General features: G+C 46.5%; 1 protein-coding gene across 4 annotated transcripts in view; it reads right to left on the bottom strand.

The window, feature by feature from the left end:
• LOC140197257 (SWI/SNF-related matrix-associated actin-dependent regulator of chromatin subfamily D member 3-like) overlaps nt 1-14,929 on the bottom strand; it is an 88,783-nt gene that overhangs the window by 27,086 nt on the left and 46,768 nt on the right. For all 4 annotated transcript variants that reach the window (XM_072257181.1, XM_072257195.1, XM_072257202.1 and 1 more), the window contains exons 2-6: nt 6,731-6,921; nt 6,401-6,443; nt 5,430-5,552; nt 4,644-4,766; nt 1,840-1,935 (exon numbers count right to left, since the gene is read on the bottom strand). In XM_072257181.1, the coding sequence (XP_072113282.1) occupies nt 1,840-1,935; nt 4,644-4,766; nt 5,430-5,552; nt 6,401-6,443; nt 6,731-6,921 (576 nt within the window). The remainder of the gene's footprint in view (nt 1-1,839; nt 1,936-4,643; nt 4,767-5,429; nt 5,553-6,400; nt 6,444-6,730; nt 6,922-14,929) is intronic.

A 14,929-nucleotide genomic window follows, 5' to 3' on the forward strand; every position in this document is an offset into this window, starting at 1 on the left:
CCTGACCCTGTTGGATGCTCCTGGTCACCCCCCCCCCCACCCCCCCCATTCAGTACACTTTGGAGAGGGTGCAGAAGAGGTTCTCCAGGATGCTGCCTGGATTAGAGGCGTGATCTATAAGGAGAGGTTGGGCAAACTTGTTCCATTTTTCCTGGAGCATTGGAGGGTGAGGAGAGACCTGATTAAAGTTTATAAAATTATAAAAGGCAGAGACGGAGGAGACAGTCAGTCTTTTCCTCCAGGGTAGAAATGTCAACTCCTAGATATGCATTTAAGGTCAGAGGGGTAGTCTAAAAGAGATGAGATGTGTGGGGTAAGTTTTTATTACAGATCATGGTGGGTATCTGGAACAGGCTGCCAGGGCGGCGGTGGTAGAGGCAGATACGCTGGTGGTGTTTAATACACTATGAGATAGGCCCATAAATATGTCGGAAATGGAGCAATGGAGATCGTGTACAAGCAGACAGGATTTAGTTTAATCTGGCATTGTGCTTAGCACAGACATTGTGGGCCGAAGGGTCTTTCCTGTGCCGTACTGTCGGATGTTCAGATCTGAGAACTGTTTTACCAGCATCGTTCAGGTTTATCACCACGGTGCGTAAAGCCTTTGGTTTAATTCGGAGCGGGGTGCACAGGGCGTGGGAACAACATGTCACACCAGCGAGCCTGATGTCAAGTGTTCTATGTACTACTGTTGTCACTGTGGTCTGCTGCCCCGTTCTGTGTGCCACTACCATCACAACCGACAGAGCGCTGAGGGGCTACACCCACCTGCCGACAAGTTACCTTACAGCTCATCCCAGCTTCCAGGATCTCCCCGCTCTGGAAACATAACTTCAGATACCAGAGATGCCACAATTTTCGTACAGCGCCAGGAACAATGCCAAACATCCTGATCCTTCACAAAGGAGCTGACCCTAAGCCAGTCGGGAGGGAGGGGGCAGCTCTCGGTGATCCTGGGAGCTTACTGGATCAGGGGTGGATGGGAGGGTGTGATGCCTGAGTTCTGAATGAGATGTACACTGAGGGCAGGGTCAGAGGCTGGAACTAGAGGGGTTACAGAGACAGCATAGGTGCCAGAGGGGGTTAGAGGCAGGGAGGGGTGTAAGGGCATGGGGGGGTCACAGAGACAGGGGCCATGGGGGATTAAGAGACAGAAAGGGGTGCATGCGCTGGAGGGGTTTATAGAGACAGGGAGTGGTAGAGGATCTGAAGGAGTCACAGAGATGAGAAGGGATGTAGGGACTGGAGGGAGTCACAGAGGAAGGGTGTAAGAGAGGGAAGGGGTTAGAAAGACAGGAGGGGTGTGGCAGCCAGAGCGGGGCACAGAGACAGGGAGGGGTTTAGGGTAAAGGCTGGTGTCAAGGAGATGGGGAGGGTCACAGAGATGGGGAGGGGTTTAGGGTAGAGGTGGTGTTGAGATGGAGGAGTATAGGGGAGAGAGGGGGACACAGAGATGGGGAGGGGTTTAGGGAGAGGTAATGTCGAGATGGAGGAGTATAGGCGAGGGGTCACAGAGACAGGGAGGGGTTTAGGGTAGGGGTGGTGTCAAGGAGATGGGGGAGTATAGGGGAGAGGGGGGCACAGAGGGAGGGGTTTAGGGTACAGGTGGTGTCAAGGAGATGGAGGAGTATCAGGGAAAGAGGAGAGCACAGAGACAGGGAGGGGTTTAGGGTAGAGGTGGTGTCAAGGAAATGGGGGAGTATAAGGGAGAAGGGGGGGTCGCAGAGATAGGATGGACTGTAGGGACTGGAAGGTGTGGGGAATTATGGACACACTTTGGAAGAACCAGGAAAGGATGGAGACAGGTAGGGAGGTCCATGATCAAGAGGTTGTTACCTCCACCAGATGATTGTCAGGTCCGTACAGTTCCTTGTCCAGCTCGATCACCAGGCTCTTGAAGAACGAGGAGAACTTTCTCTTCTGTTTCCCAGTCTACAACAAAACATACTCGTCAAAACTGCAGTTACCCACAGCGAAGGGCCAATTCAGTGAATAGACAGAGTCCTGTTCAGGCAGAGAGTCAGCCACATGTAGCAGAGAGTGGGCAGTAATCTCACTGGGAGTGGCAGTATTGAAGAGGCTACACTCTGGACGGGGCAGTATTTAAGGTGTTTTACATTGTCGGAGGCTATTACTGAGGAAATGTTGCATTGTGGGAAGGGGGTACTGAGGGAAGGTCATCCTGTGAGGGGCACAGTGTGGGAATTTCTTTGCATATAAGTCTGGGAAATTTCTTTTCAAAACTATTCAGCCACATTTTCCTGCCTTCTCCCCCAAGTCACCCTTCACACACTTACCCATCAAGAACCTACCAATTTCTGCCTTAAGATAGATAGGTATATATACTTTATTGATCCCGAGGGAAATTGGGTAAATATACTCAATGACTTGGCCCCACAGATCTCTGTGGCAATGAATTCCACAGATTCACCACCCTTGGGCTAAAGAAATTCCTCCTCATCTCAGTTCTAAAGGGACATCCCTTTACTGCGATGCTATACCCTCTCTGCCTATGCCCTTGTACTCAAGTCACTGAAATGTGCCATGCCAGTGCAGAAACAAACAGAAAGACGAATGGTACATTAGCTCTTCCTACCAGAAGATTGAACTCGGGAGTCAAATGCCTAATAGAAATTAGACAGGGCCTTCAAGAGACCACACCTGGTTGCTACGGCCACTTCTGTTCTCCTTACCCAAGGAGTATAGAGAGTATAGAGATAGCAGTGAAAATTCACCAGTCAGGTTGTTTTCTGGATGAGTTGTGATTGAACTTGAACATGAGGAGACCTCACTTAAGCTTTTTACAGGGTTCGAAAGGGAGGGTGTTTCCTCCAACGGAAGAGTTTTGGATCATGGTCATGGTCTCCAAGTAAGGGTATCAGGAACAGGGATTGGGAGAAATTCCTTTGTACTGAGGGTGGTGAATTTCTGGAATTCTCTGCCTGCAGAGCAGTGGAGGTTCAATTGCTGTGATTATTCTATATTAGTTTTCTGGAATTAAGTTCTAGAAATTTGGTAAAACTGGCAAATGGCAGGCTTGTGCTTATTAGTCAAGGAACTGAGTTCAAGAGTTGGGAAGCTATGTTGCAGGTTTATAAAACTCTAGTTAGGCTGCATTTGGAATATTGCATTCAGTCCTGGTCATCCATTATAGGAAAGATGTGGAGGCTTGGGAGAGCAGACATCCACCTCTCCCGGAAGTTCCAGGAGTCTCCCGCATATTGATAGTAGCTCCCTGACGCCCGGAAATTATATACAATATCTCGGAAATCGATTTTTGGAGAGGGAGAGGGGAAGCATCCTGATTGGTCTCTCTTCGTGCTAAGTAGACCTATCAGTTTTCTCTGTGGGCGGGCTTTACAGTCGACATCAAAAATAATGTCAGGGTTGCTCGCTGCACTGTTTGCAACAGTGACTTTTCTATTGCCCATGGTGGGTTAAAATGTAAAAGACATGTTGAGGTGAGTTTAACAGGTGTCATTCATTCATTAGCATAGCTAACATTATTTAAACTAGTTGGCTAGCTGCTAGGGAGCTACTCTCTTGATGTCCTACGAGATGAGGCCAAACTCCCTGTAGACTTGCTTAAAGTTGTAATAGAATAAACATGATAATATAACATAAGTACATATCTTAATGTCACATTTTCTGCATATACCCAACTTGGTTTACAGGTTAGACAAAATCACTGAACAAAGTACTACATACACCCTTGGAGGTTGACGGGGAGGGGGGGTGGTGGAATATGGGGTTGCGGGGGGGGGTGGGGGTGCTACCTCCCTGAAATGAGTTTTTGCAGGGTGGGATGTCTGGGAGAGGGTGCAGAAGTTGTTCACGAGGATGCTGCCTGGATTAGAGGGCATGAGCTAAAAAGAGAGGTTGGACAAATTTAGGTTGTTTCCTCCAGAGTGCCAGAAGCTGAGGGGAGATCTGATAGAGGTTTATAAGATTACACGGGGCATAGATAGGGTACAGTCAGTAGTTTTTTTCCCACAGGGTTGAAATATCTAATACCAGAGGGCATGCATTTAAGGTGTTCAAAGAGATGCGCGGGGCAAGTTTTTCTTTTCACATAGAGAGTGATGGGTACCTGGAATGTGCTACCAGGAGTGGCGGTGGAGGAAGGTATGATAGAGGTGTTCAAGGGACTCTTAGATGGGCACATGAATGTACAGAGAATGGAAGGATTATGGATATTGTATAGGGAGAAGGGATTAGTTTAGTTGGGCTCCTGGGCTTTGAGTTGGCCTTAATTTAACTCGGCACAAAGTGATGGGCTGAACGGACTTGTTCTTTATGACTCATGTTCTTGGTATTAATTTTTACTTGCACAGTCTATCTTCTTTTGCACATTGGTTGTTTATTGCTGTATAGTTGTTCATAAATTCTTCATTCTTCCTGTGAATGTCTGCAAGAAAATGAATCTGAAGGGTAGTATATGGTAATGTATACGTAGTTTGATAATAGATTTACTCTGAACTTGTCTGTTCCATGTTCTGTGCTCTATGTGCTGTATGTAATCTATGCTCAAAGGTAAATAGGAATCGTGTGGGAAGGTGGAGCTGAGACAGAGGTCCAGCTGTGAGCAGTGGGGTAGTCTAGAGGGATAGAAAGGCCTCCCCTACCCCTGAAACACTCACATCCTCCAGAAGCTTTCCCTCCACTCGCAGTTCCCAAGAGGCGATGCAACTGTCTGAATCCTCGGCGTCTGAGCGTGCGGGATTAAAGGTGTTGGAGATGTACAGCCGAAGCTTCCGCTTTTGCTGCACGTCAGAGGTCAGAGGTCAATCACCATCCATCCGACATTCACTCCCAGTCCTCTCCCTTCCCCACAAAGGCACTCCTCTCTCCCGCTGATATCTCTCAGTACCATCCTACACCAGGATCTCCTCCCCAGTGAGCATCTAAAGACTGATTTTATTTGTCACATTTACATTGAAACATGCCGTGAAATACACCGTTACAATGACCAATCTTGAATATGTGTTGGGAGCAGCCCACAAGAATCGCCGTGTTTCTGGCACCCGCGTAGGGGGAGCACCCTGGGAAACTCACATGGTCACGGGGAGAATGTACAAATTCCTTACAGATAGCGGCACGAATTGTACCCATTTGCTGGTGTTGTAAACCGTACTGCCCCGGCCCCTACCCCCAAGGAAATCCCATCCATTCCGTCCTCTCTTCCTGGATGCCCCACCTCACAACCCCCTCCTTCTTCCCCTAGACAGCCCATTGCCCATTCTCCAGACAACCTATTGCTCTGTGACTCCTTCCTCCCCCAGACACCCCATCGCCCATCCCTCCCCTCACTCCCAGATTCCCCATCACCCCCTTATCCCCCGGACACCCCTTTACCCGTCCCTCCCCTCACTCCCAGATTCCCCATCACCCCCTTCCCCTGGACAACCCATCGCCCCACTTTCCACCTTCATCGGCCTCTTTAGAGCCTCCTGAATATCCACTCTCTTCCTCATGATGGTCTGGTCCAACTTCCTCTCGAAGGCCAGTAGGTCCATGTAGGCCTGGGATTCCGGCACCAGCTCCCGGATCTGAGGAACAAGCAGAACGTTCTGGAACACACTCACTGCCCAAGATCCATCCCTCCCTTCTCTTTACAGGCCAGGTTGCCCCTGCCCTCTCTGATGGACAGGTATTTAGATGAGGGGTGGGGATTAGGTGAGAGGTAGGACAAGCTAGAGGTGCTGAATGGCCTCCTGCTGCTCCTCATGAGAACAAACCCAAACTCGGATCCTGCCTTCCCATCACACCACACCATGGAGTTGGCCAACCTTCTCCATCTCTTGGGATGGTACCTCAATCTTCCTCCCCCCACGCCCCCCCCCAAGGCAGGTCTCCCTCCTACACCTCCCCACATCCACTGGGGGTCTGGTTGTGCAGGATAGGCTGCAGTGGTAGGGACAGGGATGGGGATGGGGACAGAAACAGGGACAGGGGCCTCCTGGATCCATTACAGGTGAACACTGTGAGTGAGCCCCAGCACGGAACAGGTTCACTCCAGGATTAGGATCCAGTGTGATGTCCCTTCTTGCCCCGAGTGGCATTGAAATGGGAGACATTATCACCTGATAGTATCAGGCGTTCCTTGGAGAAGAATCTGTGGTGCCTACAGATCTATCTTTTGGGACTGTGGGAGACTGAATGTGTCTCAGATCAGGATGCCAATATCGGAATCTGAAGTTCTGGTTGCTGTGGTCTGCAGTAGTTTGATGTTGTATTTGTAATAAACACCCTTTTATTTTAAAAAAATATTGGAGGTAGACGTTTGACCAATCACTGCCTGTGGTTCCTGTGCTGAGGTTAAGCACCACGCCCGGGGCAATTCTACCCCTCACTCCAAACAGCCCCACCGCACCCACCAGGCCTCCCCCTCACTCACCCTCTGGGGCAGGATCTTGTCCACCATCCTCCTCCGCTTGGCACTGTGGACGTTTAACAGAAAACAATCATTATGGGCATAGGGCAGCCCTCACAACAGCTTATATCCAATTTGATCGACTGGTGGGTAGGCTCAATGAGTCGAGAAGCCTGCTCCTTATGTTGTGCATCAGATCCCTGATGAGGGGTGTGGGACTGGACCCCTCCCTCCACCACACCCATGCCCAATCCTACCCTTCCCTGTCCCATCCTTCTCCCTCCCCCTCCCCCCTCCACCACTCTAACCCACCATGTCAACACCTTGGCCCCTCCCACGCACCCCCTACCCTACCTGCGTGCACGGCTCTGCACGGCTGCCTGTGGCTGTTGCATCTGCTGCGGCGCAGCACGCTTGCGGGTCTGCTCGAGGACCGGTTGTGGGATCCCAGGGCGAACAGTAGGACCCGTTCCGTATGGGGCTCCCGGGGGACCCATCGCTGAACCTTGGGGAGCCATCCGTGCAGCCGAGGGCATCCCAGGGCGCTGGGGGAGGAGAGGCCAGGCATTAGAGAGTGAGTGTAGTCAGCAGGGATCACAGAGCGACCTGGGTGAGGGGCGAGCGGAGATGAATTCAGATCAGCGCTAGCTGTTGTATCTCAGGATAACAAGACAGGGAAGGACGTCCACTGTGAATACAGAACCCTGGGGAATGCTGTAGGACAGAAGGGCCCAGGAGTAGGTGCTGCACATGAGGCTGCTCAGCAAGATAAAAGCCCATGGAATTACAGGGGAGTCACTAGCCTGGGTGGAGCATTGGCTGATTGGCAGAAAACAGAGAGTGGGAATAAAGGGATCCTATTCAGGCTGGCTGCCGGTTACCAGTGGAGTTCCACAGGGGTGGGTGTTGGGACCACTGCTTTTTACGATGTATGTCAATGATTTGGACTATGGGATTAATGGATTTGTGGCTAAAAGGCTGATGATACGAAGATAGGTGGAGGAGCGGGTAGTGTTGAGGAAACAGAGAGCCTTCAGAGAGACTAAGATAGTTTAGGAGAATGGGCAAAGAAGTGGCAAATGAAACATAATGTTGGAAGGTGTGTGGTCATGCACTTGCAGGCTATTATTTAGATGGGGAGAGAATTCAAAATACAGAGTTGCAAATGGACTTGGGAGTCCTTGTGCAGGATACCCCAGAGGTTAAGCTCCAGGTTGAGTCGGTGGTGAAGAAGGTGAATGCAATGTTGATATTCATTTCTAGAGGTATAGAATAAAAGAGCAGGGATGTGATGTCGAGGCTCTATAAGGCACTCGTGAGACCACACTTGGAGCATTGTGTGCAGTTTTGGGCTCCTTATTTTAGGAAGGATATACTGACATTGGAGAGGGTTCAGAGAAGATTCACAAGAGTGATTCCAGGAATGAAAGGGTTACCATATGAAGAACGTCTGGCAGCTCTTGGGCTGTATTCCCTGGAGTTCAGGAGAATGAGGGGGGATCTCATGGAAACATTCCAAATGTTAAAAGGCCTGAACAGATCAGATATGGCAAAGTTATTTCCCATGGTAGGGGAGTCTAGGACAAGAGGGCACGACTTCAGGATTGAAGGATATCCATTTAGAACAGAGATACAGAGAAATTACTTTAGCCAGAGGCTGGTAAATTTGTGGAATTCGTTGCCATGAGGGGCTGTTGAGGCCAAGTCATTGGGTGCATTTAAGGCAGAGATAGATAGGTTCTTGATTAGCCAGGGCATCAAAAGGTATGGGGGGAAGGCAGGGGAGTGGGGATGAGTGGAAGAATTGGATCAGCCCATGGCTGAATGGTGGAGCAGACTCAATAGGCCGAATGGCCTACTTCTGCTCCTATATCTTATGGTCCTATGGAGTATGAGAACACAGTTCCATGAATGTGGCATCACTGGTAAACAGGGCGGTGAAGGCGGCTTCTGGCTCACTGACCTTCATCATTCAGGGCACTGAGTACAAGGGTTGGGGTATTAGGTTGCAATTGGACAAGGCATCATTGAGGCCACACTTTGGAATGTTTTATTGGGTTTTAGTCACCTTGTTGTAGGAAAGGTGTCTTTAAACTGAAGAGACATAGAGCACTACAGAACCTTCAGCCCACCCAGACCATGCCAAACTAGTCCCATCAACCTGCACCTGGACCATACCCCTCCCATCCATGTACTTATCCAAACTTAACTTTTGAGTGTTGCAAGTGCTTACCTGCCATTTCTGCTGGCAGCTTGTTCCACACTCACACCAATTTCTGAGTGAAGAAGTTCACCTCAGGTTCCCCCTAAAAATTTCACCTTTCACCCTTAACCTCGTCTCACCCAACCTTGGTGGAAAAAAATAGCCTGCTTGCATTTACCCTATGTATACCCCACATAATTTTTTATACTGTACCTCTATCAAATCTCCTCATATTCTCCTATGCTCCATTGAATAAAGTTCTAACCTCTTCAACCTCTCCCTGTAACTCAGGTCCTGGCAACATTCTTATAAATTGAGAGTGCAGAGGAGATTTACGAGGATGATACCAGGACCAGAGGGAGTTGAGAAGAGAGGCTGAAAAGGTTAGGATTTTATTCATTGGTTAGTAGGATAACAAGGGACATAAACAGAATTAGGGTTAAGGAATCAAGGACATGGGAGCAAAGGATTAGGGAAAGAGCACTTGGATAGGAAAGATTTGTGACCGAATGGACTAGCTTTGGTGGGAATCTTGGTCAGCATGGACCAGAGTAAGGCACATATCGCCACTTAGGCAGTTATCCAGAGTAACACACACATTCCCAGCATCTGCAGAACCTCTCGTATTTATAACGCTGACCAGTTTCTATATAACTTTATGTCACCAAGTCTAATGTGCTGCACTTTGGGAGGACAAATGCAATTAGTATTTAACTTTTCTACCCTGGAACAAAGACTGATCACCTACCTTATCTATGCCTCACAAAAATTTATAAACTTCTATCAGGTCACCCCTCAGATTCCAATGTTCTAGATAAAACAAACCAAGTTTGTCCAGCTTCTCCTTATTGTACATGTGCTCTAATCCAGGCAGCATCCTGACAAAACTCTACAGAACCCTCTCCAAAGCCTCCACATCCTTCCTACTGTGGTCTAACCAAAGTTTTATATAACCGCAACACATCTTAGCAAATTTTATATTCCCTACTGATTAAAGCAAGCACGCTGTATGCCTTCATAACCACCTCATCTACTTGTACTGTCACCTTCAGGCAGCTTTGGACTTGTACTCCAAGATCCCTCTGGACATCAATGGTCCCTAGGGTTCTGATATTTACTGCATACTACCTCTCAAAGTGCAACACCTCTCACTTTCCTCATTTAAACTCCATCTGCTATTTCTTATCGATATCTCCAACTGATCTGTATCCTGTTATATCCTTCGACATTTTTCCTCACTATCCACAACTCTGCCAGTCTTTGTGCCTGCAAACTATCAGCCTGCTTATATATATTTGTCCATATGTTTCATAGTTATCTCAATACCATTCTCATATTATAAATAGAAGTCGCAGCACAGATCCTTGTGAAACAACAGTAGTAACAGACCTTTCATCAGAGGAATATCCTTCCACTTCTATCCTCCATCTTCTACGGCCAACCCAGTTTTGTATCCAATCTACCAATCACTGTGGATTCCATGTGCAATAATCTTCTGGATCAGCCTATGATGAGTAACGTTGTCAAGTGCCTTACTAAAGTCCACATTCACTGCCATACTCTCAAGGAGGAACAGCTTCTTCCCCTCTGCCTCCAGATTTCTGAATGCTCTAGGAACACTACCTCACTGTTCCTCTTCTCGCACTATTTATTCAGTTTTTATGCCTTGCACTGCACTGCAGCCACAAAACAACAAATCTCACAACGTATGTCAGAGATAATAAACCTCATTCTGATCAATAATTTTGACACCACCTCAGAAAGTTCAATCAAGCTTATAAGACATGACCTGACCCACACGAAGCCACGTGGACTGCCTCTAATTAGTCCATACTTAACAAATAAACTCTTCTCAGGCTTTTAGCTAGGAACAGGTATCGATTTTGACCAATGTTTCGATGACAAACTGCCATCTTCATCAGGGATGACGCCTGGGTAAAGTCTATACCCCCATTGTCTATCCCTCCTGATTGGTTAGTCCTCATCCAATCAGGTTTCCACTGTCCCCCCCACACCCCTTTACAATGGAATTCCTGTTCTTAGAGAAAGACCTTCATCTTTGTTAAAATTCTTTTTCTTCTAGTTTTATTTCAATGGCTTCCTTCACCAGGCAGTCCCAAAAGCCGTTGGCGCTTCACAGTAGTTTTGTGCTGTTGAAGTCAATCCTATCCTTTTTTTTAAGTCCACACTTCTGCAAATGTGGGGGTAGATATGGTTCTTAAGAATCAGCTCCAGTAATTTCATCACCACTGATGGAAGGGTCAGTGGTCCATAATTTCCTGGATTATCCCTATTAGGTAGTGCCCAGACCAAAAGATTGTGAATATTTTTACCTCTGTTTGAAAAAATACAGCTAGGGGATAAACCCAGTGTGTACAGACCATATGTCTAACCCTGATAGTGGGAAAATTCCAGACACAATAACCAGGGACAGAATTAACAGTTACTTGGGCACGTGAGAAGTGAGTGGAAAAAGCCAGTGACGATTTTGCCAACTAAATTGTCACAGATTTTTTGATAACAGAGAGGATTGATAAGGGAAATACTGTTGATGTGATATTTAAAAAAAAACATTTGATAAGATGACAATTGGATTGTCATTAAGGCCTTAGAATAAAAGCAGCTACAGCAGCGTGGATGGGAAATTGACTATAACAGGAAAGAGAGTGGGAGTGAGAGGTTGTTTCTCAGTCTGGGAGAATGTATACTGTAGAGTTCTCTAGGGACTGGTAGAAGAGTTACAGTTGTTCTTAATATATGTTCATGGTCTGGGATTTGGTACACAGAATCAGATTTATTATCACTATCTTATGTGTTGTAAGATTTGTTGTTTTACAGCAGCAGTACAATGCAAAGTTACTATAAATTACAAAAATAAATAAGTTGTATAAAATAAAGCTCGTGTTCATAAATCTGACGGTGGAGGGGAAGGGGAAGCCATTTCTAAAGTTGCACACTACATACAACTTGGAGACACAGTGAACTGAAGAAGAGTAACAGACTCAGTAAACAGCAGGCGCTGGAATGTGGAACAAGCAATCAGCTGGAGGAACGCAACAGGTTGAACAGCATCTGTGGGGGAGGGGGAAGGGGAAGGAATTGCCAGTGTTTCAGGTCCTGATGCAGGCCTTTGACCGAAATCACCAAAAAGTCCTTCCCCCGCCCCCACAGATGCTGCTCAAGCTGCTGAGTCCCTCTAACAGATTGTTAAGAAGCAGACTGGGTGGATGGGTAAATGAGTGACAGGTGAAGTTTTACAATGAGAACTGTGAAGTATTGCAGTTTGGTATGAGGAATGAAAAGTAGAAGCACAAGTTAGGGGGAATGATTCCAACAGGAATAGAAGAGCAGGGTTCATGGACTGACAGGGAGGTTGAGAGAATGCTTGAAGAGGCAGACAGTCTTGGCTTTATAAATTGAATAACAAGTGCAACAATAAGGGCAACATGATCAATCTTTATAAACCTCTAGCTCGGTTGCTGTTGAATTATTGGTTCTGGGTGCCATGCTTTAGGAAAGGTATGAGAGTTTTAGAGATTGTCCAGTGATTCCAAAATGATTCCAGGTTTAAGGGACTTTATATGGGAAAAGTGGAGACACTAGGATTAGTCCCTTGGCACAGAGCGGGATATGAGGAAACCCGAGAGGCCCAGAACTGACACAAAGAAAACCCTTTTCACAGAATGAGTCATGAGGGCCAAGAGTGCACTTTTTGGAGGCAGAGGTGGAAGAACGCTTGACTGCGGTGTTCAAAATGGAGCTCGACTATAGTCTGAAAAGAAAAGGTTTGCAGGGCAATGGGGAGAGCAGACTAGCTTGATTGTTCTTACATAGAGCTGGTAAAGGCCCAACAGGCCAAACAGTCTCCTCCTGTGCTCTGACCATTCTGTGATGTCATTTAATGTTCAATTCCATTCTCAACTGCTCAGCAGACAAAGCAGCCCTCTCTGCTTGTAGTTACACCAATGTGTGGGCTGGCAAGTGGCAAATGAAACCCGTACCACACGTGCCAGGGAATGACCATCTCCAAGAGGAGAGCGTCTACTACCTGCCCTTGCCAATCAATAGCAGTAACATTCACCAAATGGCCCACCAACACCACCTTGGGAATGGGACTCACCATCCATCTCAACCCAACCAGCCACACTAATACCATGGCCACAAAAGCAAGCAAGAGATTGGGAGTCCTGTGGTGAGTGACCCCCAAAGTCCCTCCACCATAATCAAGAGTGTAATGAAATACTCTCCAAAAGCAGCACCAGCCACTCTCAACACAATTCAGAACAATGCAGTCCATCCACCATCCTAAACATCCATTCCCTCAACCACTAGCTGCTGTGATTTGCCCCGACTACTCCAATAGCATCTCCCAAACCTGTGAGCTCTTCCACTTAGAATACGACCACCTATAGGCTCCATTCCAGGTCGTACACCATCCAGATTTGGAAATGTATTCTATCTGGAAGTTGTTGACCAATGGCATTCGGCAGGGGTCTGTTCTGGGACCCTTGTTCATTGTGATTTATATAAATAACTTGGATGAGGAAGTGGAAGGTGGGTTAGTAAGTTACTAGATAACACAAAGGTTAGTGGTGGTGTGTGTGGATAGTGTAGAAGGTCATTGTAGGTTACAACAGGACATTGATAGGATGCAGAGCTGGGCTGAAATGTGGCAGGTGGCGTTCAATCCGGAGAAGTCATAGTTGAAAGCTTAACATCCAAGGATACACCTTGTATTGAAAGGACAGGCAGGTAGGCAGAGAAGGTGGCAGGGCTTTGTTGGTTAAAAAAATGAAATCAAATCTTTTGAAAGAGGTGACATAGGAGATATAAAATCCTTCTGGGTAGAGTTAAGAAACTGCAAAGGTAAAAAGACCCTTATGGGAGTTACATACAGTCCTCCAAACAGTAGCCAGGATATGGGATACAAATTACAACGGGAGATAGAAAAGGCATGTAAAAAAGGCAATGTTTCGATAGTCATGGGGGATTTCAATATGCAGGTAGATTGGGAAAACCAGGTTGGTGTTGGATCCCAAGATAGGGAATCTGTAGAATGACTATGAGATGGTTTTTTCAGAGCGTTTGTAGTTAAACCCACTGGGGAAAAAGCAATTCTGAATTGAATGGTATAAAATGAATCAGATTTGATTAAGCAGCTTATGATAAAGGAACCCTTAGGTAGCAGTGATCATAATATGATAGAATTCACCCTGCATTTGAAAGGGAGAAATAAAGTCAGAAGTATCAGTATTAAAGTAGAGCAAAGAGAATCAAAGAGGCATGAAAGAGGAGTTGGCCAAAGTTGAATGGAAGACGACACAAGCATTGATGACAGCAGAACAGCAATGGCTGATGTTTCTGGGGGCAATTCGGAAGGCAATTCCCAAATAAGTTGATGTATTCTAAAGGGAGGATGATGCAACCGTGGCTAAGGGAAGTCAAAGACAGCATGAAAGCAAAAGAGAGGGCATATGATATGGCTAAAAATTAGTGGGAATTTAGAGGATGGTGAAGCTTTTAAAAACCAACAGAAAGCAACTAAAAAGCCATAAGGAAACAAAAGATGAAATACGAAGGTAAGCTAGCCAACAATATAAAAGAGGATACCAGAAGCTTATCCAAATATATAAAGAGTAAAAGAGAGGCGAGAGTGGATATTGGACCAGTGGAAAATAATGCTGGAGGGGTTGAAATGGGGTACAAAGAAATGGCAGATGAACTTAATAGGCATTTTGTGTCAGTTTTCACTGTGGAAGACACCAGCAATATGCCAGAAATTAGAGAGTGTCGGGGGCAGAAGAGAGCGCTGTTGCTATTACTCAGAATGTACTTGGGAATCTGAAAATAGAAAGTAAATAAATCATCTGGACCAGATGGTATACACCCCAGGGTTCTGAAAAAGGTGGCTGAAGAGATTGTGGAAGCATTACTAACGATCTTGCAAGAATCACTAGATTCTGGAATGGTTCTAGAGGACTGGTAAATGGGAAATGTCACTCCGCTCTTTAAGGGATGGAGGCAGAAGAAAGGAAATTATAGTCCATTTAGTTTGACTTCAGAGGTTGGGAAGATGTTGGAGTCCATTATTAAGCATGAGGTTTTGGGGTACTTGGTGGCACACTATAAAACTGGCCAAAGTCGGCATGTTTTCCTTAAGGGGAAAATCTTGCCTGACAAATCTGTTGGAATTCTTTGAGGAAATAATATAGACTATTTTCTAAACAGGGAGAAAATTCAAAAATCAGATGTGCAAAAGGACTTGGGATTCCCTAAAAAGTTAACTTGCAGATTGAGTTAGTGGTAAGGAAGACAAATGCAGCGTTAGTATTCATTTTGAGAAGACAAGA

This window comes from Mobula birostris, chromosome 1, assembly GCF_030028105.1.
Source record: "Mobula birostris isolate sMobBir1 chromosome 1, sMobBir1.hap1, whole genome shotgun sequence".
Lineage (NCBI taxonomy): Eukaryota > Metazoa > Chordata > Chondrichthyes > Myliobatiformes > Myliobatidae > Mobula > Mobula birostris.